The sequence below is a fragment of the Macaca thibetana genome, chromosome 4 (genome assembly GCF_024542745.1).
Source record: "Macaca thibetana thibetana isolate TM-01 chromosome 4, ASM2454274v1, whole genome shotgun sequence".
In the NCBI taxonomy this organism is placed as follows: Eukaryota; Metazoa; Chordata; class Mammalia; order Primates; family Cercopithecidae; genus Macaca; species Macaca thibetana.
The window spans coordinates 4,891,774-4,919,475 of NC_065581.1; the positions used below are offsets into that span (position 1 = coordinate 4,891,774).

Below are 27,702 nucleotides of genomic sequence, written 5' to 3' on the forward strand. Positions count from 1 at the left end.
GTCCTTGGACATCCTGGCCCAGTCTACCACGTAGTAACCACGACCTTGTGCTTATGTTGACAGAGAGAAATCAACTATGAGCTATTCATTGGACAGCAGGCCCTGCCGCCATCACAGATGGGGCCCAGGTGCAGTGCAGGATGCTAGCAAATGCTGATCTGAGAAACGTCACCATCACACAAGCCTGAGTGGCACACACAGACCTTTTACCATTAAGAAATCTGAAAGCAAGCATAAACGTAGGCAAACATGATTTTTAATTTTGTAATTTTTATGGTGGACAGTGATCATTCGCTCCAACAGCCATCTGAAGCCAATAGTCCTGATTATTAAAAATCACAAAGTTATATAAATGTTCTCCTCCTTTCCAAAAACCATGTTCATTTTTTCCCCAAGAAACAGGGCTGTCTGCAAAGCCTTGAACGGACAATGTAACCCATGGAGCTAACTTCAGTTCATCAAAGTAGTGACTGAAAAAAAGGTAATTGTTAAACAGGGAGAGTTAGGAATGTCTGATTTTTAAAAAATTTATTCAGGATAAGTAGTATTTCTGATACTCTAATAAAGCTTAGATCTTAGCTTTAATTTATGAAAATCAAGAAGTGTGTGATCAATTCCTGATGTCACACTGTGAATTCCATAAGGGTTAACTAATATACAACACACAAAACAAACCTCAGCTGTTCCCACCCTCATTCTGGGAGGTCTTTAAGAGGAAAAGAACCCAAAACAAAAAACCCCACAGGCGTTTAAGGATAGTTTCCCTCCTATTAAGAGTACTGTTCTCAGAGTCTCAGTTAAACTGAAACGTTGAAGGATAATTCACCAGAGTTTTCATATCCAGCCTTCCGGTTGAAGAAGATCAAAGTACTAAACCAATAAATGTGAAAAGGGAAACCTTCAAGACTTAAATCTGACATTTTAAAAGGGAAGATTCAGAAGATATGCTTACTAAATAGGATTATACTCAATGTACAGTCTTTGCAATAGGGGATTTGAGTTTCCTTTCAATGTACATTTTATTTATATACTACCTCCCAAAATGAAAAATCTACACTATTTTACATACTGTTCTATACAGCAACAATGAGCGATATAAAAGGCAAAGAGTTCTCACCAGAGATGTTCCAATAGGAGACAGATCTTCTCTGGAAGTATGAAGCCAGTGATTGTACACAAATAAGCTTTTGCCACCACCGTGCTTGGCTGAGGACAGCAATAGGTTGATATGAAATTATTAGGCTCATTATTTCTGTCACCAAAAAAAAAAGAGAGAGATAACACATTGATATCCATCACATGATCCCTTCCAAAGTCTTAAACTCGTATTAAAAACAAGCAGCAGGCCAGAGCCCTAGAAGACACAGGGAGTCCAGATACCCACAGGCTGACATTACTGAAGACGGCGCCAAGCCAGTCGAAGAGCTCCAGAGCCTGGCAGGACACCTCCGGCGCTCCCTCGAGCTCACTGCTCTGCAGCACCGGGCACTGGAGATCTCTCACTGTACTCAGCGCTACTTTTGGCTGATGCTCCTGAATTTGGTACTTGGAAAAATATGACATCATTGTTGATTCTTCCGAACCTTAAAAACACACCATACAAAGCCATTTGAATCCATTTGACCATCGTAAGCAAGTTTAGTGAATCCCGGAACCCATCCATTCCCATTTGAGTGGCAAGATTAAGTAAGATGGAAGCTGTGCAGCGCTGCATTCAAATTAAAATCATTTAAAGCTGCTTTCAGCTCCTTTTGCCCAAGTTCTGTAAATGTTCATCTTTTTTCACACTTTTCCTGGAAAAGCAGAATAGTTTCTGATCAGACCCAAACTAGTTTCACCGTGTGTGCTAATAAAAAATTTCAACTTCACACTTAAAACCAAAAGCATTCCTGATGTATGAATAACATTTGTGAACTCCAGAGAGAAGCAGCTTATCTGCACAATCTCTATTAAAGAAAAATAAGAGAAACTGAATGGTGATGGAACCTCATCCAAACTTGACTCTGAAAACCCAGTAAAATCCAGTGTATCTTTTCAGGGATGTTTGTGTAGCCAATGGCCTTGGAAGATAGAGATGGTACTCCCTCCACAGCAAAGGGCAGGCTTGTTTACTGTCCAATATAATAGAAATAATGTCACCCTCCCTCTCTCCAGGCAGAGATCAGCAGGCTTACTGCCCCTTACAAAGGACTGGAGTTCTTAAACTCCAGGTTCCTCTCCTGTAATGCAACCTACTGCATGTGCCAGCATCGCTTGGTGTCACTCTGGCAAATGGGACTTGGTGAACTGGTGCAAACGGTGATATTCGGTGTGATGGTTAATTTTAGGTGTCAACCTGACTGGATGAAGGGTTATCTAGATGGCTGGTAAAGCATTATTTCTAGGTGTGTCTGTGAGGGTGTTTCTGGGGGAGACTGGCATGTGAGTGGGAAGACTGAGTGGGAAGATCTGCCCTCACTGTGGGCGCACCATCTACCTGGCTGGGGCATCAGACAGAACAAAAAGGCAGAGGAAAAGTGAATGCGCTGTCCCTTGCAGCTGGGACTCCCTTCTTCCCCTGCCCTTGGATAGCAGAACTTTAGGTTCTCTAGCCTTTGGACTCTGGGGCTTGCACCAGCAGATTCACAGGTTGTCAGGCTTCCGCCTTGGACTGAGAATTACACCATCTTCTTTCCTGATTCTCAGGCCTTCGTATTTGGACTGAGCCATGCTACCAGCATCCCTGGGTCTCCCACTTGCAGACAGCCTGTCATGGAACTCCTCAGCCTCCACAGTTGTGTGATCAATTCCCCTAATATCCATCCATCCATCCATCCATCCATCCACCCACCCACCCATCCATCCATCCATCATCCATCCATCCATCCATCATCCATCCATCCATCCATCCATCATCCATCCATCCATCCATCCATCCATCCATCCATCCATCATCATCCATCCATCCATCCATCCATCCATCCATCCATCCATCCATCCATCCAATTGGTCCCTTCTCTCTGGAGAACCCTGACTGATATATTCTGGCTACGGCTATTCCTCTGAGGATTAAGTCCTGTGTCTCTGACCCAGGGCTCGTGTGTCTTCTGCCAGCATCCCTGAGAACGTGGCAGGCTATCTTGTTAGCCTGCAAGTATGAGGAAATCTCAGACCTTTCACAGTTCCTGACAAATCCTTAAAGCAGGAGCTTTAGGAACAGGGAGCTATTCGGAGCCCAATGTCTGGATGATCCGCATAGAAGACTTTACGCAACGGAAACTTCAATAAGCCTTTCTGCTCTCTTTTCTATACCATAGGAGAGGCACCGAAGGCCAGACCTAGGGCTCACGGGAGCAACTTGGAGCACCCAGTGACCAGACACCTCCCACGAGGAGCAGACAGATGGGTCTATTTCTAAAACAGACCACCATGCTTCCTATCCTCCAAAAGAGAGTACTACACCCTAATTCCTGATGACTTGATCCATTATGATCTTGGCCAAAGATACACTTCTGAAAGCAGCAACATACATGGCCGTTTTCGGCAGATGACACTGTGTGGTGAATAGCAAACTTCGAACTAAATTTAGTGTCCTAATCAATTAAAAGTTATTACAAATTAATCTGACATTTAATGGTAGGTCTGAGTTAGTGCCCTGTGATAATAAATAAGCAGATTGTGTATATAACTATAAAAACATTATAGTCAAGACTGTTCAAGGTAAGCTGGAGAGAGGAAAGGGGAGAAATAGATAAAATTTAGCTGCTCTAAAGCCACTCTCAAGATCTCTGGATTTATGTATAACCCAAAAAGACTCAGGCAGAAAGGCCTGCATGCCTAGACAATCCTGAACAATGGTTTGCAGAGATGTCAGAAGGGCTAATTTCCTTAATACTATTTTTATATATATATACAATATTCCTTGACTATAAGAGTGAATCACCATTCAATCCTCCATTACTCCTCTTTAATTAACAATTAATTTCAAAATCACTGTATGATTACATAATTGTTTCTTCATACCTGTATTATGCCAAGCCAAAAGAAAATCAAATTTCAATGGTTTCTTTTCTTTGAAGGACCAAGATATTCTTTCATACTTCTTAGAATCCAAGTTTAAGGATAATTCCATCAAATCAATTGAAACAACTTTAAAAATGAAAAAAAGAATATATATTTCATTCATATACATACAGCTTACACTATGGAAAAAGTGTTGTATTTTTAAAAACCAGAATTTTGGGAAATTTTATGGATAGTAAAATTATTTTATTCTTCTTCCACTCCCTTTGGTTTGCCAAATAAAAAAGATCCCTTTGGTGGGCACTTCTAACCTTGAGAGCTAACAGAAACAGACATTTTAAATTTATATATTTCCTAGGTCAAAGACCAAGGGCAGAGGACCTTGAGAGGTCAGGTTTAATCTACTAATGGATGTGGCAGCCTTAGCTATTGATGTTCGAGCCAGACACTGTCAGCAAAAGATCTCTTCACTCCTGGGTGAATTTCTACTAGTAATCATAAGGACCTGGGGAAGCCAAAGGAAATTCTTCATTATAATAAGCAGACTCCTATCTTGGGTTCAGTACTTCGAATTTTTTTTTTTTTGAGATGGAGTCTCACTCTGTCACCAGGCTGAAGTGCAGTGATTGTGATCTTGGCTCACTGCAACCTCCTCCTCCTGGGTTCAAGCGATTCTCCTGCCTCAGCCTCCCGAGTAGCTGGGAGTACAGGCGCCCGCCACGATGCCCGGCTAATTTTTGTATTTTTAGCAGAGACAGGGTTTCTCCATGTTGGCCAGGATGGTCTCAATCTCTTGCCCTCATGATCCGCCTGCCTAGGCTTCCCAAATTACTTTGAATGTTTAACCCAAAACATATATATTTAATTGACCAGTCCAAGTCTACGATCTTTATCAAACGCATCTACAGCTGAAAAGAAATGAACTTAAAAGCATCATCCTATCCTCTATGAAGCTTAAGTCAGAAGTTTGGTAGATTTTTTTAAAAAGCCACATTTTTCTGAACAAAGAGATTAGAGGCAATTCAAAAATTTAAATTTAAATTGCCACAAGAAGATTACAGACTTCTTAGAAACAGATGGAGCACACATGATACTTACTAAATTTCATAATTTTTCTACCAGAAAACTGAGATGGATGACCCTGAAGTCCAGTTTCTTCATAAGTGTCTTTATCCAGTGACAAAATTAATTTCCCTACAAATCAAATAATAACTTGCGTAAGAAATACCAAAAATAGAACTTATGCTGTCTGACTAGAAGAAAGCAAAGCAAATTGAGCAGTTAGATATTGATGTACCAAACTGCATACAAGGATCTTATTTATATCACAAGAATATTTATATGTATACATGTCTTATAACACAGATATTATTTATACATTATACATCCAAGGATATTATTCATAATAATGAAATTAGAAATAATCTGAATTTCTACTAAAGATGAAATAAATAAGTCATGGTATACTCATTCTTTTGAATATCTTCTTCTTTTTTTTTTAGACAGAGTCTCACTCTGTCACCCAGGCTGGAGTGCAGTGGCACGATCTTGGCTCACTGCACCCTCCGCCTCCTGGGTTCAAGTGATTATCCTGCCTCAGCCTCCCAAGCTGGGACTACAGGCATGTGCCACTACGCTGGCTAATTTTTGTATTTTTAGTAGAGGCAGGGTTTCACCATGTTGGCCAAGCAGGTCTTGAACTCCTGACCTCAGGTGATCCATCTGCTTTGGCATCCCAAAGCGCAGGGATTATAGGCGTGAGCCACCGTGCCTGGCTTTTTTTTTTTTTTTTTTTTTTTACAGTAGGCATTTTTTTTTTAACAATTAAAGAAAGATGAAAAAATAAGCGTTACCATTTGGTAGCAGGGCAACTGTATTATCTTCATCAATATTTGTATTGTATGTTAGTGCATAGCAAGAACCTGTAAGAGAAAGTCCAGAGGAAAAATTTAAAAGAAGAAATTACACCTGCAAGATGTTAGTGGATTATTTTCACAAGATAACCTGTCTTCCAGGTAATTAAAGGTCAGTTTCTACCACTGCTCCAGTTCATTCAATAAACCAAACATCTGCTAAAGGTAAGCTGGAGCATGCAGAAGACCAAGCTCCAGCTAGTTCACTCCCCGACCAAGGGCCTATTTGTGCAAGTGTACTATCATCAAGCAAAAAATTGACTCAGAATGGAATGTGACCTTTGAGGATGCATGGAGAGGGGTACAAAGTAGAACTGTAGATAAACATACACATCTTAGAGGCAGAGTTCCGGGTTAAGATTCAAAAGCTACTCAACCTCTCCAAGCCTCAGTTTCCTCACCTGTTAAATGAGGATCATAGGCCTGCTTCATAACATTGTTGCAAGGGTTAAATTTGGTAAGATATTGAACAGTGCCTGCTACAGCCAGTGTCCATGTAATTGACAGAGTGGTGTCAGACCTCAAAATAGATGAAAGGAATAATGGTGATGAGACCTGACAAGACGCCCAGCTCGTAAGTAGCCCCAGCAGTGTCAGAATGAGAGGAGCTACTGGTAACTAGAATTCTTCGTATCTTCACTGGAGAGGACACATGTGGGGGCTAGCACAAGATAAGCATGTGGCCACTGTACAGGTGACTCACGTATGTGGGTGGAATCCCTAAATACCCTCTGAAATAGTTTCAAACAAACGGCTCCCAGGAAACAACTGAAACAAACCAGTCCAACCCAGCAGATGTGGGTGGAAATGGGGTGCGCAGAGAGGGGTTATGGCTACAAAATCTAAGCAGAGGACACTGGACCCCAACGAGCACTCTGCTCTGTGAACAGTAGCTGTGGCTGCATCTGGAGACCAACCCTCTGAGGCAGCTGCTGTGGGGCTGCTCACAGCACAGGGTCTTTGCAGCCACTTCCTCGAAAGCAGTGCATCTGAACACAGACTGCAAGTCTGTCCTCTCCATCAATCCTCATTTTAAGGGGACAGATACCCTCATGTTACAACGTCCCCATCCAACACTTGTGGGCAATTGCAATCAGAAACCACCACCTAAAGAGGGCACAAGAAAGAACAGGATGAGAACGGGGGGCGGGGGGTAGTGCATGTGTGCACCTGACCACACAGACTATCCCACAGGCCCTGTTCAAAACAAAATAACAGCCGCAGCATTGTGATGTGGTCTACCTACACTTCCTCATCTTGCCTTGTTTAAAGCCATTTCAGGTTTTTCTTACCTTTCTTTATAAAGGTACTGATGAATTCGGGTGTAATTAATTCACGAAGAGGTAAATTCTTCACAAAGTAATAGGGTCCAGTTTGCATGACCAGATTTTTCAGTTCTTCCGATAGTATCCCACATTCAGGAATGAGAAATGAAACCTATTGGAATGTGTAATACAAACAAGGTCTTACTTCCATGAAGATGAACACCCAGGTTTTTAGGAATGAAATAAGATCATGAAAGTTGTTATTTCTCCACGAGTTTCACCGGAATATAAAAACACAGGCAACAAAACTCTCACGTTAACTTACCTATCTCAGGCAAAGAGAAATCTGACTACTCAAGTTTTTCATTTCTGCATTCAAACGTACAGTACAGGAAGGGGACTGAATAGAATACTTTTAATGGAAAACTCTTGCTTGCATTTTATCTTTTGCAAATTAGCAATACTGTATATTTTATGTCCTATTCCTTTCACCATTTTCAAGGAAATATAGTATAATTGAATATCCCTTGATTTGTTTACCCTGGTGTTATCCTGGACGGAAATGAACTGTCTGTCGGGGCATAAGGAATTAATTTATGGATATCCAATTACTAAGAAGCTGTGTGCAAGCAATGGTGCTCCTGTATGTTTCCAATTTCGAGAGAGAAAAGTGCAACAGGCGAGTTAAGGTATACATCCCTGGCTGCTGTGATGAGCTTTCCATCCAAAATAGGTGTTAAAAACAAGACAGGCTTCAAATGTTGCCACACTGTAAAAGTCATCACTGTCCCAAGGCTCAAACACTAGCCTGTCCTGACTGATCAGGTCACCACTTAAATCTCTGAGACACTGCTCAGTCAAACCTGAGTTATTAAGCTGAACCATTTAAAGTGTAAAATGTTTAATCCCCCATTATAAGGCTGGTTTCTTGAAGTTTCTAGATATCACATTAGTTCCCAAAACCAATTTAGAAAATCAGGTAGCTTCCTGGGCCGAGCCTAGGCAGAATGCTCCGGAGAAATCCACAGGTACGCAGGTGGTGCAGGTGGGAGAGAGATCCAAGCTGGGGAGAGAGGCGGTGGTGGGGACGAGGCGCGAGACCCGCCCTGATTTGGGGAAAAAGCGAGGTGCACGTGGCTGCCCGGCAGCTACACATCGCAGCCGTCACACCGTCGTAACTCTCCGGTCCCGGCCCTAAACCTCGAATCCCTCCCTGGACCCCCTCCCAGTTAGGCGGGTTGACCCGAGTGAGCAGCCAGAACGCCCTGGACACAGCTCCCTCCACACTGGGTGCCGCCCCCACGCCCTGCCTATCCTGGGAGTTGTAGTCCTGCAGCCCTGCAGACCACTGGCCTACAGTAGTTAAGAGACTACAACTTCCAGCAAGCCAGGCGAGGGCCCCCGCCCCTCCGCGCACCGCCGGCGGCCCCGCCCCGCGAAGCCTAGCACTCTCCCTAAACCTCTCTCGCACGCAGCGATTGAGCACGGCCCGAAAAGCCGAGGACAACCGGACTCACCCTGTAGTTATAGTAGTGCGTCTGCACAAGATGCCGGTGGCGCGACTTGTGGTTGCCGAAGTTGGATTTCTCGCAAACCAGTAAGTGCCGCGGCGCCTCCCGAAGCCGGCGCAGCGTGGCCATGCGCTCCTGGGTTCCTGGTCCTCCCGGCCTTCGCTGGCAGGGCAGGCCCCGCCCCTTCCCCGCCCCGCCCCGCCCCTTCCCTCCGGCCGCGTACCCGCCGCTGTGCGCCCCTGGTGGCGGTGGAGTAGGGCTGGCGGCGCCGGGCGGCTGAGATGTTCTTACACCCCACGCAGCAGGCAGCTCCCTGGTGGATGTCTGAAAATGTAAATTCACTGCCTCAAGTGGAAATATCCAGTCGCTGGGAACCTGGCTCTTGCCTTTTCAACGCCACCTTTCCTCCGTCCTCGCCATCCCTCGGAATTGCGCTAAACCCTCTATGGGCCCCGCCTCGGAGCGCCCCTTGGACCCCGGCCTGGCGCCGGCACATACCTCGGTCAGGTCCTTCAGAGGGACCGCTTCCTGCCACCCATATGAAAGGAAAACATCGCATGGAAAGGCCCAGTTCCTTTAGTGTGTGGTCAAGAAATGTAGCCGCACAGTTAAGTAACCCCCTAAGGTGCTTTGGGGGTCCACACCCAGCTGCTTTTCTGACTTCTCACGCTGTTTGCTTCACAGGACTCTGTTACCCACTGGGGACCTCTTGGCCATTATTAACACAGGCCAACAGGACTAAAGGTTTGCCTCCGCCCTTCCCAAAACATCAGGGAGGTTTGTGCGGGACGGTAAAGCACAATTTTTGCCTTACAATAGGACTCCTTTGAAACTACTATTGTTTTCCCTTTTCAGTAGCCTTCAGAACCGCTTTTAACGATGTGGTGTTTCTGGGGGTTATAGTGATAATTCTCATAAGTCATTTTTCCATTTAGTTTTTCTGTCACGGGCTTGGTGCGGTTAAGAGACTGCGGCTCCCAGCATGCGGTACGTTACTGATTCAGGGCAAAATCAAGTATGTTACTACATGCTTCTCAAACTAGAGAAGGCAGTCCACCCACTTTGGCCTCCCAGAGTGCTGGGATTACAGGCGTGAGTCACCACACTGGGTTGCAGTTAGTATTTGTGATGTTAGAAACTAAAGTGCTGGTAAACCTTGGAAAGAAAAATCTTGTGGTCTCTGAGAGCTTCAAATTTAATCTTGGCCTCATTCCCTAATCACATCGGAAGAAGAGAATCTGTGAAAAATGGAAGTGATCAAAGGACGATGGGGTCCCAGGAGAGGGAAATCTCATGCCTTCTGATCTATTCACAGCTTTGACCTGCAGACCTTAGATATAGGAGGAATAGACTAAAAACAAACTGTCACTGTTGTTACTGTTTTGGAGATGGGGTCTCACTCTATAGCTCAGGATGGAGTGCAGTCTCAGTTCACTGCGACCTCTGCTTCCCAGGTTCAAGTGATCTTCCCACCTTAGCCTCCTGAGTATCTGGGACTACAGGTGTGTGCCACCACACCCAGCTAATTATTGTATTTTTTGTAGAGATTGGGTCTCTCTATGTTTCCCAGGCTGGTCTTGAACTCCTGGACTCAAGTGATCATCCACCTCAGCCTCCAAAAGTGCTGGGATTAGAGGCACGAGCCACTGCATCTGGGAAAGCAAATTTCTTATTTTGCAGTTTGGCCTTGGGGCCTGAGTGCCAGGCTATGATTATCTGTTTCCTCTTTGGAGTGGGGAAATGTGTGAGTTGAAGCACCAGTCGCATACACACATATCTATATGCATTTCTGTACAACCCAAGAGATCCAACTTTAATAGGGGGAAAAGGAAATCAGAATGTAGAGGCGGCCTGCTGTTTACCAGTAACTTGTAATCAACATGTCATTGAGTCCCATCTGCAATGGGTGTGTGTATGAGTTAGCTATTGCTGCATAACAAACCATCCCAAAACTTAATTAGCTTATAATTGAGCTGGTTAGCAATTTAGGCTGGGCTCAGCTAGGCCATTCCTCTGGTCTCAGCTCAGCTCCATGTGTGTGGTGTGTGTAGTGTGTGTGTGTTTTGCTCTGCTTCTGGGGGTGAGCTGGCTGTCAACTGGGGTACCTTGGTTCTCCTGCTTATGGTATCCCTTCCTCCAGCAGGCTAACATGGGCTTGTTCTCATGGAGATGAAAGCATTCTGAAAGAAAAAGCAGAAGCATTCAAGATCTTTTGAGCCTAACCCTGAAACTAGCACACTGTCATACTCTCTGCATTCTGCTGGCCAGAGTAAATAAGGCCAGCCCAGATACAAGACTTGGGGAAACAAATTCTGTCTGTTTATGGGAGCAGCTATAAAATCTCATTGCAAAGGTCATAGATAGGGAAGTATGAAGAATTGTTCTTATTTTTTCAATCAGTATCATTATGCCTTTTCTTGCAGATGAGGTTTACCTAATTGTTCCAAATCAAATTCAAAACCTTGAAGTTACTGACTAGGTTGTAACTCAGTAGTATCTACTATACTTGACTCCAAAGCCCAAACACCTCTATAGACCACAGTACTCATACATCTCCCCTATTCCTTCAAGATTCTGGAGAGTGACACTTCTGTAAATGCCCATCTAGGGCTCTTCACTTATACCCATTGGGTATAATTCCCTCCAGAGAAAGCTGAACTGTCTTGGAAGAACTTAAAATAACTTAGGGAAACAGCTGAGGGCTGAGTTTAGAAATCAAGGCTCGTATTTTTTATTTCTAATTATAGGGGAAATTTGAAAACACATATAGTGCACTCCATATGTTTGCAAATTCTTTTCGTCCATTTTTAGTATTTGTAGGCTATTTATGATTTTCAAAGCAAGCTAAATCAAACGGTGCCTGAAACAACCTCTTACTCTGAAAAGCAAGCAACATAAAGATAGATCTGCTGAGAAGACATTTCCACCTGCTGCAATTTAGACAAACAGCTGACTGTGTATTGAAGCAGTCCTTTGATTTTCACAGGGCAAAGCTGTTTCCAAGACCCCAAACTGAGGAACTGCCATGGGGCACACATGGAAATCACACACAGCTAATGCATCCCTCACTCTGAACCAGTGGTCCATATCCATGGCTGCACATTAAAATCACCTGGGGAGCTTTTAAAATTCCCAAAACCCAAGTTACAACAGACCTATTAAGTTGGATTCCCTGGAGTGGGACCCAGGCAACGGTGTTGTTTAAAGCTCTCTATGTGGTTATATTGTGTGGTCAAGGCTGAAAAGCCACTGCTTTAAACCAGCATCTTTTGATGAACTAGTTGCAAATAATTTCTCAAATAAATGTAAAATGTTCACTGCTGAATTGTAGGCTTTCAGTCTTTTTTTTTTTTTTTTTGAGACGGAGTCTCACTCTGTCGCCCAGGCTGGAGTGCAGTGGCCGGATCTCAGCTCACTGCAAGCTCCGCCTCCCGGGTTCACGCCATTCTCCTGCCTCAGCCTCCCGAGTAGCTGGGACTACAGGCACCCGCCACCTCTCCCGGCTAGTTTTTTTTTTTTTTGTATTTTTTAGTAGAGATGGGGTTTCACCGTGTTAGCCAGGATGGTCTCCATCTCCTGACCTCGTGATCCGCCCGTCTCGGCCTCCCAAAGTGCTGGGATTACAGGCTTGAGCCACCGCGCCCGGCCTCGGCTTTCAGTCTTATCTGTGGTACCTACTTACTGTCTTTTTACAAACCAACCTCTGCTGCTTGTTTTGTTCCTGGTTCAACCCAGTTCCATGGGTATTGAAGGCATTTTATGTGCAGAAGAGTGTGGCAGGTGCCATGGCCTTGGTGAGCATCATTGTTGGGGAAGGACTTTGCTGGGAAAAAAAAATTGTATTATAAAAACTAAAAACCATGCCATTTACCAAACTGAGGCAAAAATACAAATATCTGGGTGGTCACCTGAGAGAACATGAATAGATACCTTGGAATTTTAATATCCGTCTGATGACACCATAAGTGAATGTATTCCACTTTTAAAAAAACTTCTGCTGTTATTCTCAGATATTGAGTTAGGATTTTTGTGTCAGCATGATGCTGGCTGGCCTCATCACTTGGGTTTGGAAGTGTTCTCTTCAATTTTTAAAAAGAGTTTGAAGACGATGGGTGTTCTCCATTAAAGGTTTGGTAGAATTCACCAGTGAAGCCAACAGGTTCAGGGCTGTTTGTTTTTGGTCAGGAGGTTTTTGATTACCCATTCAGTCCCCTTAATTATGGATCTATTCAGATTTTGTGTTTCTTTGCAATTCAATATTTTGTGTCTCTAGGAATTTGCCCATTTTATCTAGGTTGTCCAGTTTGTTGGCATACGGTTGTTCATAGTGCAGTCTTATAACCCTTTTTATTTCTCTAGAATTGATAGCCATGTCCCCACTTTAATTTTGATTTTAGTAACTTGCTTCTTCTGTCCTTTTTTCTTAGTCAAACTAAAGGATTGTCAATTTTGTTAGTCTTCTTGAAGAACTGACTTTTGGGTTTGTTGATTTTCTTGTGTTTTTCTATTCTCCATTATTTATCTCTGCTCTAATCTTTACTATTTCCTCCTTCTGCTAACTTTGGATGTAGTTCTTTTTCTCATTTCTTAAGTTGTAAAGTTAGGGTGTTGATTTGAAATCTTTCTTCCTTTTTAATGTAATATAGCTATAAATGTCCCCCTTAGGATTGCTTTCGAAGTGTCTCAGAAGTTTTAGTATGCTGTTTTCATTTTCACTGGTCTCTAGTACCTTCTAATTTCCCTTGATTTCTTCTTTGACCTGTGGTTGTTTAAGAATGTATTGCTCAATTTTTAAATTTTCCTTCTATTATTGATTTCTAACTTTGTCCTGTTGTGGTCAGGGAAGATACTATGTATGACAGCTATCTTTTTTTTTTTCTTTCCCCAACACAGGGTCTCACTCTCTGTCACCCAGGCTGTAGTGCAGTGGCCCCATCTCGGCTCACCACAACCTCCACCTCTCGGGTTCAAGCGATTCTCCTGCCTCAGCCTCCCAAGTAGCTGGGATTACAGGTGCATGCCACCACACCCAGCTAATTTTTGTATTTTCAGTAGAGACGGGATTTCACCATGTTTGCCAGGACGGTCTCGAACTCCTGACCTCATGATCTGCCTGCGTTGGCCTCCCAAAGTGCTGGGATTATAGGTGTGAGCCACTGCCCCTGGCCTGATATCTGTCTTTTTAAGTCTATTGAGACTTAATCTGTGGTCCAACATATGCTCTATCCTGAAGTATGTTCCATGAGCACTTGAGAAAACTGTTCATTTTGTTGTTGTTGGGCAGAGTTTTCTGTATGTTTGTTAGGTCTGGTTGGTTTACGGTGTTTCATGTCTTCTATTTCCTTACTTATTTCTGCCTGATTATTCTGTCTGTTATTGGGTGGGATAGTGAAGTCTGCAATTGTAAAACTGCTTCTCCCTTCAGTCTGTCAATTTTTATTTCCTATATTTTGGTGGTATATAATCAGGTATGTAAATGTTTATAATTGTTATTTCTTCTTCCTATATTGAAACTTTTGTTAGATAATATGCTTCTTTTTTTAATTTTTAAAATTTAAAGTCTATTTTGTCTGATATAGTATAGCTTTTCATGATTTCTTTTTTTTTTTTTTTTCTATTTGCATGGAATACCATTTTCTATCTTTTCACTTTCAACCTATTTGGTTGGAGGGACTTCTGTCGTTTTGCTATTTGTTTTCTATTATGTTGGTGCAAAAGTAATTGCAGTTTTGCCATTACTTTTATTTTTATTTTATTTATTTTATTTTATTTTTTTGAGATGGAGTCTCCCTCTGCGATCTCAGCTCACTGCAACCTCCCCTCCCGGGTTTAAGTGATCTCCTGCCTCAGCCTCCTGACTAGCTAGGATTACAGGCGCCTGCCATCAACCCCGGCTAGTATTTGTTTGTTTGTTTGTTTGGATTTTTGGTTTTTGTTTTGTTTTGTTTTGTTTTTTTGTTTGTTTGTTTGTTTTTTGAGACGTCTCGCTCTGTCGCCCAGGCTGGAGTGCAGTGGCGCGATCTCGGCTCACTGCAAGCTCCGCCTCCTGGGTTTACGCCATTCTCCTGCCTCAGCCTCCTGAGTAGCTGGGACTACAGGCGCCCGCCACCGCGCCCGGCTAATTTTTTGTATTTTTAGTAGAGACGGGGTTTCACCGTGGTCTCGATCTCCTGACCTTGTGATCCGCCCACCTCGGCCTCCCAAAGTACTGGGATTACAGGCGTGAGCCACCGCGCCAGGCCTTTTTTTTTTTTAGATGGAGTCTCGCTGTGTCACCAGGCTGGAGTGCAGTGGCACAATCTTGGCTTACTGCAACCTCCGCCTCCCGGGTTCAAGGGATTCTCCTGCCTCAGCCTCCCAAGTAGCTGGGACTACAGGTGTGCGCCACTACGCCCAGCTAATTTTTGTATTTTCAGTAGAGACGGGGTTTCACCATGTTGGCAAGGATGGTCTCTCTCTCTTGACCCAGTGATCCACCTGCCACGGCCTCCCAAAGCTTTAGGATTACAGGCGTGAGCCACTGTGTCCAGCCGCCAGGCTAGTTTCTGTATTTTTAGTAGAGATGGGGTTTTCCCATGGTGGCCAGCCTGGTCTTGAACCTCTGACCTCAGGTGATCCACCCTCCTCAACCTCCCAAAGTGCTGGGACTGCAGGCGTGAGCACTGTGCCCAGCCTTTTGCTATTACTTTTAATATATGCCTGAGAGCATTGTGTCCCACATTTCCCGCATTCCTGTCTTCTTTTGTATTTAGCTGACTTTTTTTGTGGTGAAAATTTTAATTTCCTTCTCTTTTTTGTTGGTATATATAGTTATCTTTTTTGCAGGGTGGAGGGGTGGTTACCACCAAGGGGATCACATTTAACATCTGAGTCTGTTCATTTAATTATTGCGTAGTATTTAATGATAGGAACATACTGCAAATTGTCCATTCTAGTCTTGATGGTCATCTTGTTTTTTTATTAATAAACTTTATTTTTTTAGGGCAATTTTAGGTTTACAGAAATATTGAGTAGAAAGTACACAGAATTCCCATGTAACCCTACCCCATACCAGTTTTATATTTTAGCCATTCTAACTAGGTGTGTAGTGGTATCTCATCGTTTTAATTTGCAGTTCCCTAATGCCATATGATGTTGGGCACTTTTTAATATGGTTATCTGTCATCTGTATATTTTCTTTGGTGCTGTGTCATTTGCAAATATTTTTCTCCCACTCTGTGGTGTGTCTGTTCATTCTCTTAATGGTGTCTTTCACAAAGGAGAAATTTTAATGCAGTCAAGCTTATCAATTTCTTTCTTTCTGGTGTTGTACTAAGAAGTCATTGCCAAACATAAGGTCTTATATTATTTCCTATGTTACATTTTAGGAGTTTTATAGTTTTGCATTTTTTATTTAGGTCTGAGATCCATTTTGAATTAATTTTTCTGAAAGATGTCTGTCTAGATTCGTTTTTTTCTTTTCTGTGTTTTGTTGTTGTTGGTTTTATTGTTGTTGTTGTTTTTAGGCATGGGGATGTTTGGTTGGGCCAGCACCATTTGTTGGAAAAACTATCCTTTCTCCATTGAATTGCCTTTGTTTCTTTGTCAAAGATCAGTTGACTCTATTCGCGTAGGCCTATTTCAGAGCTTTCTATTCTGTTCCATTGATCTGTTTTTCTGTTCTTTCACCAAATTGCCTTGCTATTTGGGGTCTTTTGTGGTGCCATTTGAATTTTAGAATTGTTTTGTCTATCTCTGTGAAGAATGCCATTGGGATTTTGAATAGGGATTGTACTAAATCTTTGCAATGTTGTATGGACATTTTAACAATATTGATTCTCTCTATCAATGAGCATGGGATAGCTTTCCATTTATTTGTGTCTTCTTCAGTTTCTTTCATCAATGTTTTATAATTTTCAGTGTATTGATCTTTCACCTCCATGTTAAATTTATTCCTAGGTATTTTTTATGCTATCGTAAATGGGATTGTTTTCTTGATTTATTTTTCAGCTAGGTCACTCTCTAGGTTTTGTATGTTAGTTTTGTATCCTGCAACTTTACTGAATTCATTTATTAGTTTTAACAGGTTTTTTCGAAGGAGTCTTTGGGGTTTTCCACATATATGATCATGTCATTTGCAAATAGATAATTTTACTTCAATGTGATTTGGATGTATTTTATTTCTTTTTCTTATATGATTACTCTTGATAGTATTTCTAGTACTCTATTGAATAGAAGTGAGTAGAGTGAGTATCCTTGCCTTGTACCAGATCGTAAATGAAAAACTTTCAGTTTCTCCCCATTGATTGTGATGTTAGCAGTTGGTTTTTTAATAAATGGCTTATGTTGAACTTTCCCTCTTTACCTAAACTGCTGAGAGTTTTTATTGAGAATGGTTGTTGAACTTTGTCAAATGCTTTTTCTGTGTTGATTGAGATAATCACATAGTTTTTGCCTTTCGGTATGTTCATGTGGTGCATCACATTGATTTGCGTGTGCAAACCAGTTTTGAATGCCAGGGGTGAATCACACTTGGTCATAGTATATGATCTTTCTGATGTGTCGTTGAACTTGGTTGGCTAATATTTTATTGAGGATTTTTGTATCAAAGCCCATCAGAGACGTTGACTTATAGTCTCCTTTCCTTGTGGTGTCTTTGTCTGGCTTAGGTATCAAAGTGATGCTGGCTTTGTAAAATGTTTTAGGACGTATTCCCTCTAGCTTTATTTTTTTGAAAAATTTAAGAAGTTTTTTGTTTATTTTTGTTTTTGTTTTGTTTTGTTTTGTTTTGAGATGGAATCTCACTCTGTCACCCAGACTGGAGTGCAGTGGCAAGATCTTGGCTCACTGCAACCTCAGCCTCCTGGGATCAAGTGATTCTCTTGCCTCAGCCTTTCGAGTAGCTGGGATTACAGGTGTGCACCACCACACCCGGCTAATTTTTGTATTTTTAGTAGAGACGAGGATTCACCATGTTGGCCAGATTGGTCTCGAACTCCTGACCTCAAATGATCCACCCACCTTGGCTTCTCCAAGTGTTGGGATTACAGGTGTCAGCCACTGTGCCCAGCCAAGAAGTATTGTCATTAATTCTTTTTTGAAGGTTTGGTAGAATTCAGCTGTGAAGCTATCTGGTCCCAGGCTTTTCTTTTTTGGGAGACCTTAAATTATTACCTCATTCTTGTTTGGTATTTTCTTTTCAGGCTTTCTATTTCTTCTGATTCAACCTTGGTAAGTTGTCTTTTTCTAGGAATTTATTAGTTTCCTCTAGATTATCAAATTTACTGGCATATAATTGTTCACAGCAATCCTTTATGATGCTTTTTATTTCTTTTCTTTTCTTTCTTTTTTATTTTTATTTTTGAGACAGGGTCTTGCTCTGTCACCCAGGCTAAAGTGCAGTGGCGTGATGACAGCTCACTGCAGCCTTGACCTCCCAGCTTAAGTGATCCTGCTGCCTCAGCCTCCTGAGTACCTGGGACTACAGGCATGTGCCACCACACCTAGCTTATTTTTGTATTTATTGTAGTGATAGGGTTTCACCATGTGACCTAGGCTGGGTCTTGACACCTGAGCTCAAGTAATCTGCCTGCCTCGGCCTCCCAAAGTGCTGGGATTACAGGCGGGAGCCACTGTGCCTGGTGATCCTTCTTACTCCTCAGACATCTATTGTAATGTCTCCATTTTCATATTTGATTTTACATATTTGAGTCTTCTCTCTTTTTTCCCTCAGTGTAGCTAAAGGTTTGTTGATTTTATTTATTTATTTATTTTTAAAAAACAACTGTTTTATTGACTTTTTTCCATGATTTTTCTGTAGTCTATTTGATTTATTTTTGTTCTGATCTTATTTCCTTTCTTCTGCTAACTTTGGGATTAGTTCTTTTTCTAGTTCCTTGAGACATAATGTTACACTGTTTGGGATCTTTCTTCTTTTTTAATGTAAGCACTTATTGTTATAAACTTCCTTCTTAAAACTGCTTTTGCTGAATCCTGTAGGTTTTGGTATGTTGTGTTTCTATCATTGTGTCAAGATTTTTTTTTAAATTGAGACAGAGTCTCACTCTGTTGCTTAGGCTGGAGTGCAGTGGTGCGATCTTGGCTCACTGCAAACTCTGCCTCCCAGGTTCAAGCGATTCTCCTGCTCAGTCTCCTGAGTAGTTGGGATTACAGGCATGCACCAGGATGCCCAGCTAATTTTTGTATTTTTAGTAGAGACGAGGTTTCGCCATATTGGACAGGCTGGTCTCAAACTCCTGACCTCAAGTGTTCCTCCTGCCTCAACCTCCCAAAGTGGTGGGATTACAAGCATGAGCCATAGCACCTGGCCTGTGTCAAGATATTTTTACATTTCCATTTTGATTTCTTTTTTGACACTTTGATTGTTCAGGAGCATGTTGTTTAATTTCTACATATTTATGACTTTTCCAAAATTCCTCTTGTTTTAGTTTTATACCATTGTGGTCAGACACAATACTTGATATCATTTTTATCTTCTTAAATTTGTTAAGACTTGTTTGTGGCCTAATGTATGGTCTATCCTGGAGATATTTCTTATGCACTAATAGAAGAATGTATATTCTGCTGCAGTTGGATAAAAAATTATATATATATAATGTTAGGTCCATTTTGTATAAAGTGTAGTTCAATTTCAGTATTTCTGAGAGGTGAGGCCAACTGGACTTCCTGGGTTGAGTAGGGACTTGGGGAATTTTCCTGTCTTACAAGAGGATTGTAAACCACACCAATCAGCGTTCTGTATAACACACCAATCAGCACTCTATAAAACGCACCAATCAGCAGGATTCTAAAAGTAGCCAATCATGGGGAAGATTGAAAAAAGGGCACTCTGATAGGACAGAAGTGGAACACGGAAGAGGACAATAAGGAAATAAGAGCTGGCCACTTCAGCAGCAGCGGCAACCCGCTTGGGTACCCTTCCACACTGTGGAAGCTGTGTCTTTTCGCTCTTCACGATAAACCTTGCTACTGCTCATTCTTTGGGTCCGTTCCACCTTTAAGAGCTGTAACACTCACTGCGAAGTTCCACGGCTCCATTCTTGAAGTCAGCGAGACCATGAACCCACCAGCAGGAACCAACTCTGGACACATCTTCGGGACTCGTCGAGGATATTGCCACGCGGTGAGTACCACTGGACCCCTTTCACTTGCTTTTCTGTCCTATTTTTCCTTAGAATTCGGGGGCTAAACACCAGGCACCTGTCAGCCAGTTAAAAGTGACTGCCGGACTAAAGACACAGGTGTCAGCCTTTCTGGGAAAGGGCTCTCTAACAACCCCCAAACTTTTCGGAGTTGGGAGTGTTGGTTTGCCTGGAACCAGCTTTCGCTTTTCCTGCACTTCTGGGCTGAGCCAAGGGTCAACAGAGAGGAAAGCCATTCAGCTCCAGGGTCCTGACAAAACGTTGGATGACCCTGCAGACTTGAGTGGAGCTCTCAAAGTTATGTCGCTCAAGCGAGACTCTCCCATCTATCCTATCTATCCTGACCCTTGTCTCCTGGGTCCTAATGCCTGTCAGACAAATTACCTCCTGCCTCTCTTCTCTGAGGCTAATCCTGCTTCTAAAAACCACTTCGTGTCCCTGGTGCTCTTCTAGTTTCTCTTATAAGGATGATTTCTAATATAAATTTCCGACTCTGTTCCCTTCTTTAGGCACCTGGGCTCACCGACCAGAAAGAGCCAAATTCTTCAATGGGAAATAGGTGCCCTGGGGAACATAACTTTTGCCCAAAGCCCCGTCGGTGGGGTGGACTATCTGGAATTTTAGGATCCTTCCTCAGACTAGTAGGCCTAATGAAGGCTATTCCCAAAGCTAGGATATGGGGAGCCTCAGAAATTATAGACTCCAAAATTAGGGAGGATGCCCTTCCTATTCATATGAGAAGTGAGGACAAAAGGCATCACTGTCCCAACCCTGGAGATCCCTGCCCTTCCTTCACTCCATTTTGAGGCATATGATCTTTATATGACAAAAGTAAGCTCCCAATACCAACAGGATCAAACAATTAGGACTCTAACAGGTTTTCAAGAATGTGTTGGTAAGGGCCACTAAATCTGACCTTTCTCAGTCCTCTTTGTGGTCTAAGAGGAAAGGCAAGGGTGCAGGTTTTCGAGAATGCGTTGGTAAGGGCCACTAAATCCCACCCTCCTCAGTCCTCTTCGTGGTCTAGGAGGAAAACAAGCGTTTCCGCGGCTGCTTTGGTAAAGCACAACTATTCCGAACAGCAGGGTCAGGGACCCTGGTGGGTTCTTGGGCAGAGGTGGAGTGGTGGGCCCTGATAAACAGACCAAAACCTGGGGCAGTTTTTTTTCTGTTTTAGATGGGAAACACTCAGGCATCAATAAGCTCACCCTTGAAATGCATCCTAAGCCATTGGGAGCAATTTGACCCACAAACCCGGAGAAAGAAACAGCTTATTTTTTTCTGCATTACAGCCTGGCCCCCAATATTCTCTCTCTGATGGGGAAAAATGGCCACCTGAGGGAAGTATAATTACAATAATATCCTGCAGCTTGAACTTTTCTGTAGGAGGGGAGGCAAACGGAGGAAATACCTTATGTCCAACCTTTCTTTTCATTGAAGGATAATCCACAACTATGCAAATCTTGCAATCCACAGTCCACAGGAGGACCTCTCAGCTTACCCCCGTATCCTAGCCTCCCTAAAGCTCCCTTTTATAAATTAATCATGAGCCTCCTCTAATCTCCCCCACCCAGAAGGAAACAAGCAGAGAAATCTTCAAGGGACCACAAAACCCCCCAGGCTATCGGTTATGTTCCCTTCAAGCTGTAGGGGGAGGGGAATTTGGCCCAACCCAGGTACATGTCCCCTTCTCCCTCACTGATTTAAAGTGTGCCAAGGTAGACCTGGGGAAGTTTTCAGATGATCCTGATAGGTATATAGGTGTCTTACAGGGTCTAGGGCAAACCTTCGACCTCACTTGGAGAGATGTCAGGCTATTGTTAGATCAAACCCTGGCCTTTAATGAAAAGAATGCGGCTTTAGCTGTAGCCTGAAAGTTTGGAGGTACCTGGTATCTTAGTCAAGTAAATGGTAGAATGACAGCCAAAGAAAGGGACAAATTCCCTACCAGTCAGCAGGCTGTCCCCAGTATGGATCCCCACTGGGACCTAGACTCAGATCATGGGGACTGGAGTTGTAAACTTTGCTGACCTGTGTTCTAGAAGGACTAAGGAGAATTAGGAAAAAGCCCGTGAATTATTCAATGATGTCTCCCATACTCAGGGAAAGGAAGAAAATCCTACCACCTTCCTTGAGTAGCTACAGGAGGCATTAAGAAAATATACTCCCCTGTCACCAGACTCCCTCAAGGGTCAGTTGATCCTAAAAGATAAGTTTATTACCCAATCAGCCACAGATATCAGGAGAAAGCTTCAAAAGCTAGCCCTGGGCCCTGAACAAAATTTGGAAGCATTATTAAACCTGGCAACCTTGGTGTTCTATAATAGGGAACAAGAGGAACAGGCCAAGAAGGAAAAGTGAGATAAGAGAAAGGCTGCAGCCTTAGTCATGGCCCTCAGACAAACAAACCTTGGTGGTTCAGAGAGGACAGAAAATGGATCAGGCCAATCACCCGGTAGGGCTTGTTATCAGTGTGGTTTGCAAGAACACTTTAAAAAAGATTGTCCAATGAGAAACAAGTCTCCCCCTCACCCATGTCCACTATGCTAAGGCAATCACTGGAAAGCACACTGCCCCAGAGGACAAAGGTTCTCTGGGCCAGAAGCCCACAACCAGATGATCCAACAACAGGACTGTAGGTGCCCCGGGCAAGCGCCAGCTCATGTCATCACCCTCACTGAGCCCCAGGTAAGTTTAACCATTGAGGGCCAGGAAATTGACTTATTCCCGAACACTGGCATGGCTTTCTCAGTGTTAATCTCCTGCACTGGATGGCTGTCCCCGAGGTCTGTTACCATCCGAGAAATACTGGGACTGCCTGTAACCAGGTATTTCTCTCACCTCCTCAGTTGTAATTGGGAGACTTTGCTCTTTTCACATGCCCTTCTTGTTATGCCTGAAAGTCCCAAACCCTTATTAGGGAGGGATGTATTTACCAAAGCTGGAGCTATTATCTATATGAATATGGGGAACAAGTTAACCATTTGTTGTCACTTACTTGAGGAGGGAATCAACCTTGAAGTCTGGGCATCAGAAGGACAATTCAGAAGGGCAAAAACTGCCTGCCCAGTCCAAATCAGGCTAAAAGACCTCACCACTTTTCCTTATCAAAGGCAATGTCCCTTAAGGCCTGAAGCTCATAAAGGATTACGGGATATTGTTAGACATTTAAAAGTTGTAAGGCTTAGTAAGAAAATGTAGCAGTCCCTGCCACACCCCAATTCTAGGGTACAAAAACCAAATGGTCAGTGGGGACTAGTGCAAGATCTTAGGATCATCAATGAGGCAGTAAATCCTCTATATGCAGCTGTACCCAAGCCCTATACCCTGCTCTCTCAAATACCAGAGGAAGCAGAATGGTTCACTGTTCTGGACCTCAAGGATGCCTTCTTCTGCATTCCCTGCACTCTGACTCCCAGTTTCTCTTTGCCTTTGAGGATCTCACAGACCACACATCCCAACTTACATGGATGGTCTTGCCTCAAGGGTTTAGGGATAGCCCTCATCTGTTTGGTCAGGCACTGGCCCAAGATCTAGGCCACCTCTCAGGTCCAGACACTCTGGCGCTTCCATATGTGGACGATTTACTTTTGGCTACCAGTTCGGAAGCTTCATGCCAGCAGGCTACTCTAAATCTCTTGAATTTTCTAGCTAATCAAGGGTACAAGGTGTCTAAATCGAAGGCCCTGCTCTGCCTACAAGCCAAATATCTAGGCCTGATCTTAGCCAGAGGAACCATGGCCCTCAGCAAAGAACGAATACAGCCCATACTGGCTTATCCTCACCCTAAGACATGAAAACAGTTGTGGGGGTTCCTTGGGATCACCAGCTTTTGCTGACTATGGATCCCCGGATATAGTGAGATGGGCCAGGTCCCTCTATACTCTAATCAAGGAGACCCAGAGGGCAAATACTCATCTAGTAGAATGGGAACCAGAGGGAGAAACATCTTTCAAAACCTTAAAGCAGGCCCTAATACAAGCTCCAGCCTCAAGCCTTCCCACAGGACAAAACTTCTCTTTATACATCACAGAGACAGCAGGAATAGCTCTTGGAGTCCTTATTCAGGCTCGTGGGACAACCCCACAACCAGTGGCATACCTAAGTAAGGAAATTGATGTAGTAGCAAAAGGCTGGCCTCACTGTTTATGGGTAGTTGTGGCAGTGGCCATCTTAGTATCAGAGGCTATCAAAATAATACAAGGAAAGAATTGTATTACTCATCTGGACTACTCATGATGTAAATGGCATACTAGGTGCCAAAGGAAATTTATAGCTATCAGACAACTGCCTGCTTAGATACCAGGCACTACTCCTTGAGGGACCGATGCTTCAAATATGCATGTGTGCATCCCTCAACCCTGCTACTTTTCTCCCAGAGGATGGGGAACCAATCGAGCGTGACTGCCAACAAATTGTAGCTCAGACTTATGCCACCTGAGAGGATCTCTTTGAAGTCCCCTTAACTAATCCTGACCTTAACCTATATATACCGATGGAAGTTCATTTGTGGAGAATGGGATGTGAAAGGCAGGTTATGCCATAGTTAGTGATGTGACCGGACTTGAAAGAAGCCTCTTCCCCCAGGAACTAGCACCCAGTTAGCAGAACTACTGCTGCTTACCTGAGCCTTAGAACTGGGAAAGGAAAAAAGAATAAATGTATATACAGACAGCAAGTATGCTTATCTAAACCTGCATGCCCATGCAGTAATATGGAAAGAAAGGGAGTTCCTAACCTCTGGGGGAACCCCCATTAAATACCACAAAGAAATCATGGAGTTATTGCACACAGTGCAAAAACCCAAGGAGGTGGCAGTCTTACACTGCCAAAGCCATCAAAAAGGTGAAGGAGAAAAGGCAGAAGGAAACCTTTGGGCAGATGCTGAGGCCAAAATTGCTGCAAGGTGGAACCTCCCATTAGAAATACCTACAGAAGGACCCTTGGTATGGAGCAACTGTCTCCAAGAGATTAAGCCCCAGTATTCCTCAATCAAAACAGAATGGGGACTTTCATGGGGGCACAGTTTTCTCCCCTTGGGGTGGTTAACGACAGAAGAGGGAATGGTACTGATACCCGAAGCCAGCCAGTGGAAAATACTTAAGAACCTCCACCAAACTTTCATATGGGTATTGAGAACAATCATCAAATGGCCAAATCCCTATTTACAGGGCCAAATCTCCTCCGGACCATCCAACAAGTAGTCAAAGCCTGTGAGGTGTGCCAAAGGAATAATCCCCTGGTCCATTGTAAGGCAGAATAGGGCACTATCCTGGAGAGGACTGGCAATTAGACGTCACCATATGCCTAAGTCAAGGGGATTTCAATACTTGTTGGTCTGTGTTGATACCTTTACAAATTGGATAGAAGCTTTCCCCTGCAAGATAGAGAAGGCTCAGGAAGTGGTTGAAGTCCTAATTCATGAAATAATTCCTAGATTTGGGCTTCCCGAAAGCTTACAAAGGGAAAATGGTCTGGCTTTTAAAGCCAGTAACTCAGGGAATTTCCAGGGCGCTAGGGATACAATATGACCTTCACTGCTCCTGGAGGCCACAATCCTCAGGGAAGGTCGAGAAGGCAAATGAAACACTCAAGAGGCACTTAAGGAAACTAATACAAGAAACTCATCTCCCATGGCCTACCCTCTTGCCCATGGCCTTGTTGAGAATCCGAAATTTTCCTCACAAAATGGGGCTCAGTCCATATGAAATGCTGTATGGACGACCTTTTCTCACAAATGACCTCTTACTTGATCAGGAAACAGCCAACTTGGTCAAGGATATAACTTCCTTGGCAAAATATCAACAAAACCTTAAAAATCTACCCAAAAGATGTTACAGAGACAAGGAAACAGAGTTGTTCCAACCGGGAGATCTATTGTTGGTCAAGTCCCTCCCCTCTATGGATTCCCTGTGGGAAGGACCATACTCTAATCCTCTCTACCTCCACTGTAGTTTAGACAGCAGGAGTGGAATCTTGGACTCATCACACCCAAGTTAAACTTTGGACACCCCCTGAAGAACCTGCGGGACTGTCAGCTCAGGAGTCCCAAGATCAGCCAGACCAGCCTCGATACACCTGTGAACCATTGGAGGACTTGCATCTCCTATTTCAGAAGGAAACATCCCAGACTAAAAAGGCTCCTACAGCTGATCCTGAGGGAAAACCCCTTCCTACTTAAAAAAGATAAGTGAAACCCTACATAATCTTTAACACCTCTCTTTGCCCCTTTAATGGAATCCTTTTACTCTTTCATCACATTATTAAGCAGTATATTAACCATACTCTTTGCAGTAGGACTATATACTGTAGCTCCTGCTGGGATGAAAATCCTAATCACATCAACCTTTTATCTATCATCCTTCCTTCTGACAGCAATTACTCCCACCTTCAACTCAGACTGGATAAAACGATCTTATCTTCCAGGGCACCCTCTTTTCCTTCCTACTTACTCTTTGCCTATCTATCCCTCCTGCTTCCTGGGCTACCCCACATAGTCGCCCCTCCCCTTCTCTAGCTCCTAATTACCTCTATAAGACTCTCAACCCACTCTCTGTTAAACCAGTCCAATCCTTCCCTGGCAAATGACTGTCGGCTTTATATCCCTCTATCAGCCACTGCTTACGTTGTCACTCCCATTCCTGCAAAAACTGGGTCTTTACTAACTTAACCTACCACCCCCGTTATGAAGGAAAAGACCCTTTCCAACTTCTAAATATGCAATCATTAGCCAACTTCTCCATCTCTGATAGGACCAAAAATACCCTAACAGGATGCACAATCCAGCTTTTACGCTCTCACATTTCCAACCTCACCTATTACATGAGCAATGAAAAGCCCATACACGGCCCTGTAACCACGAATACCATCTTAACTTTCTAAGCCTCTTTATGCATCCAATGCAACCTGTTATCAGGCCTGCCCCTGGGGCACCTACTATCCTATCAGTGTAATTACACCCTACAACTTCAAGCCCCAAATGATCATAGTAACTTCCAAGTCACCCAAACAGCTCCATTCAGATGGCTTGTCCGCTTCTCAGGGCCCCCCAAAATCTTCACCTCCTCCCTGCTTAACAAATAGTCTGGGTTTTGTAATGGCAAACATACTTCCTGCATGATCATTCACCCCTGGACCCCCTGCAGCAGCGCCCCCACCATTAATGAATGCCTTCTCATCCCCTCTTTCAATTACTCTCTTGAATGGTTCCTAGTAGACATAAAATGTTTTTTTTTTTCTCCAGTGGGAAAATAGAACACAGGGAGCCACTCATTTGCTCCCAACACCCCTTTCCAGCTGCTCACTGGAGCTACCTTGGCAAGTACTCTAGGAGTATGGGAAAAGGAAAAAAACAAACTCACACACCTTTTTAACATACACAACCAGTTCTGTCTACCCAGCCAAGGCATATTCTTCTTATGTGAAACTTCAACCTATATCTGCCTCCCCATTAACTGGACAGGCACCTGCACCTTAGTCTTCCTAAGTCCCTACATTGACGTTGCCCCAGGAAATGAGACCCTATCAGTGCTCCCTCAAAGCTCAAGTCCCTCGGGGCAGAGCCGTACAACTAACACCCCTACTTTTAGGGTTAGGAATGGCCACTGCTATAGCAACCAGAATAGCCACTTCATTATCCTACTTCTGGATATACTGCTGGCTAGGGTGGCCAGCTTTTATTCCCTTATTGTCCCCTCCCATGTTCCATTTCCGTCCTATCAGATTTACCTACTTCTTTATCTACTTCATTATCCTACTACCATACACTCTCAAAGGATTCCTCAGACAGTTTGCAAGACATAACAAAATCTATACTTACTCTATAATCCCAAATAGATGCTTCGGCAGCAGTGACTCTCCAAAACCACTG

The 27,702-nt window shown here is 43.4% G+C and overlaps 1 protein-coding gene and 1 long non-coding RNA gene across 2 annotated transcripts; one reads left to right on the top strand and one right to left on the bottom strand.

The window, feature by feature from the left end:
* Positions 1-239: 239 nt before the first annotated feature.
* On the bottom strand, positions 240-8,898 carry RPP40 (ribonuclease P/MRP subunit p40). Its single transcript, XM_050786201.1, has 8 exons — positions 8,698-8,898; positions 7,208-7,352; positions 5,856-5,924; positions 5,101-5,196; positions 4,003-4,128; positions 1,385-1,583; positions 1,118-1,252; positions 240-470 (listed from the first exon to the last, which is right to left on the bottom strand). The coding sequence occupies exons 1-8, from the start codon at positions 8,818-8,820 to the stop codon at positions 272-274; spliced, it is 1,092 nt and encodes a 363-aa protein (XP_050642158.1). The 5' UTR covers positions 8,821-8,898; the 3' UTR covers positions 240-271.
* Positions 8,899-17,925: 9,027 nt separating this feature from the next.
* LOC126951968 (uncharacterized) lies at positions 17,926-26,593 on the top strand. Its single transcript, XR_007724750.1, has 2 exons — positions 17,926-19,813; positions 25,787-26,593. It is a non-coding gene; the product is annotated as an uncharacterized LOC126951968 (long non-coding RNA).
* Positions 26,594-27,702: the final 1,109 nt, after the last annotated feature.

What these genes read in the sequence shown, in the direction of transcription:
- RPP40 (XM_050786201.1), bottom strand. Translation starts at nt 8,820, where the DNA reads ATGGCCACGCTGCGCCGGCTTCGGGAGGCGCCGCGGCACTTACTGGTT. An exon ending in CGCACTACTATAACTACAGG is followed by an intron (nt 7,353 to 8,697) that starts GTGAGTCCGGTT and finishes ACATTCCAATAG; the next exon opens with GTTTCATTTCTCATTCCTGA. An exon ending in AGTTGCCCTGCTACCAAATG is followed by an intron (nt 5,197 to 5,855) that starts GTAACGCTTATT and finishes TTTGATTTGTAG; the next exon opens with GGAAATTAATTTTGTCACTG.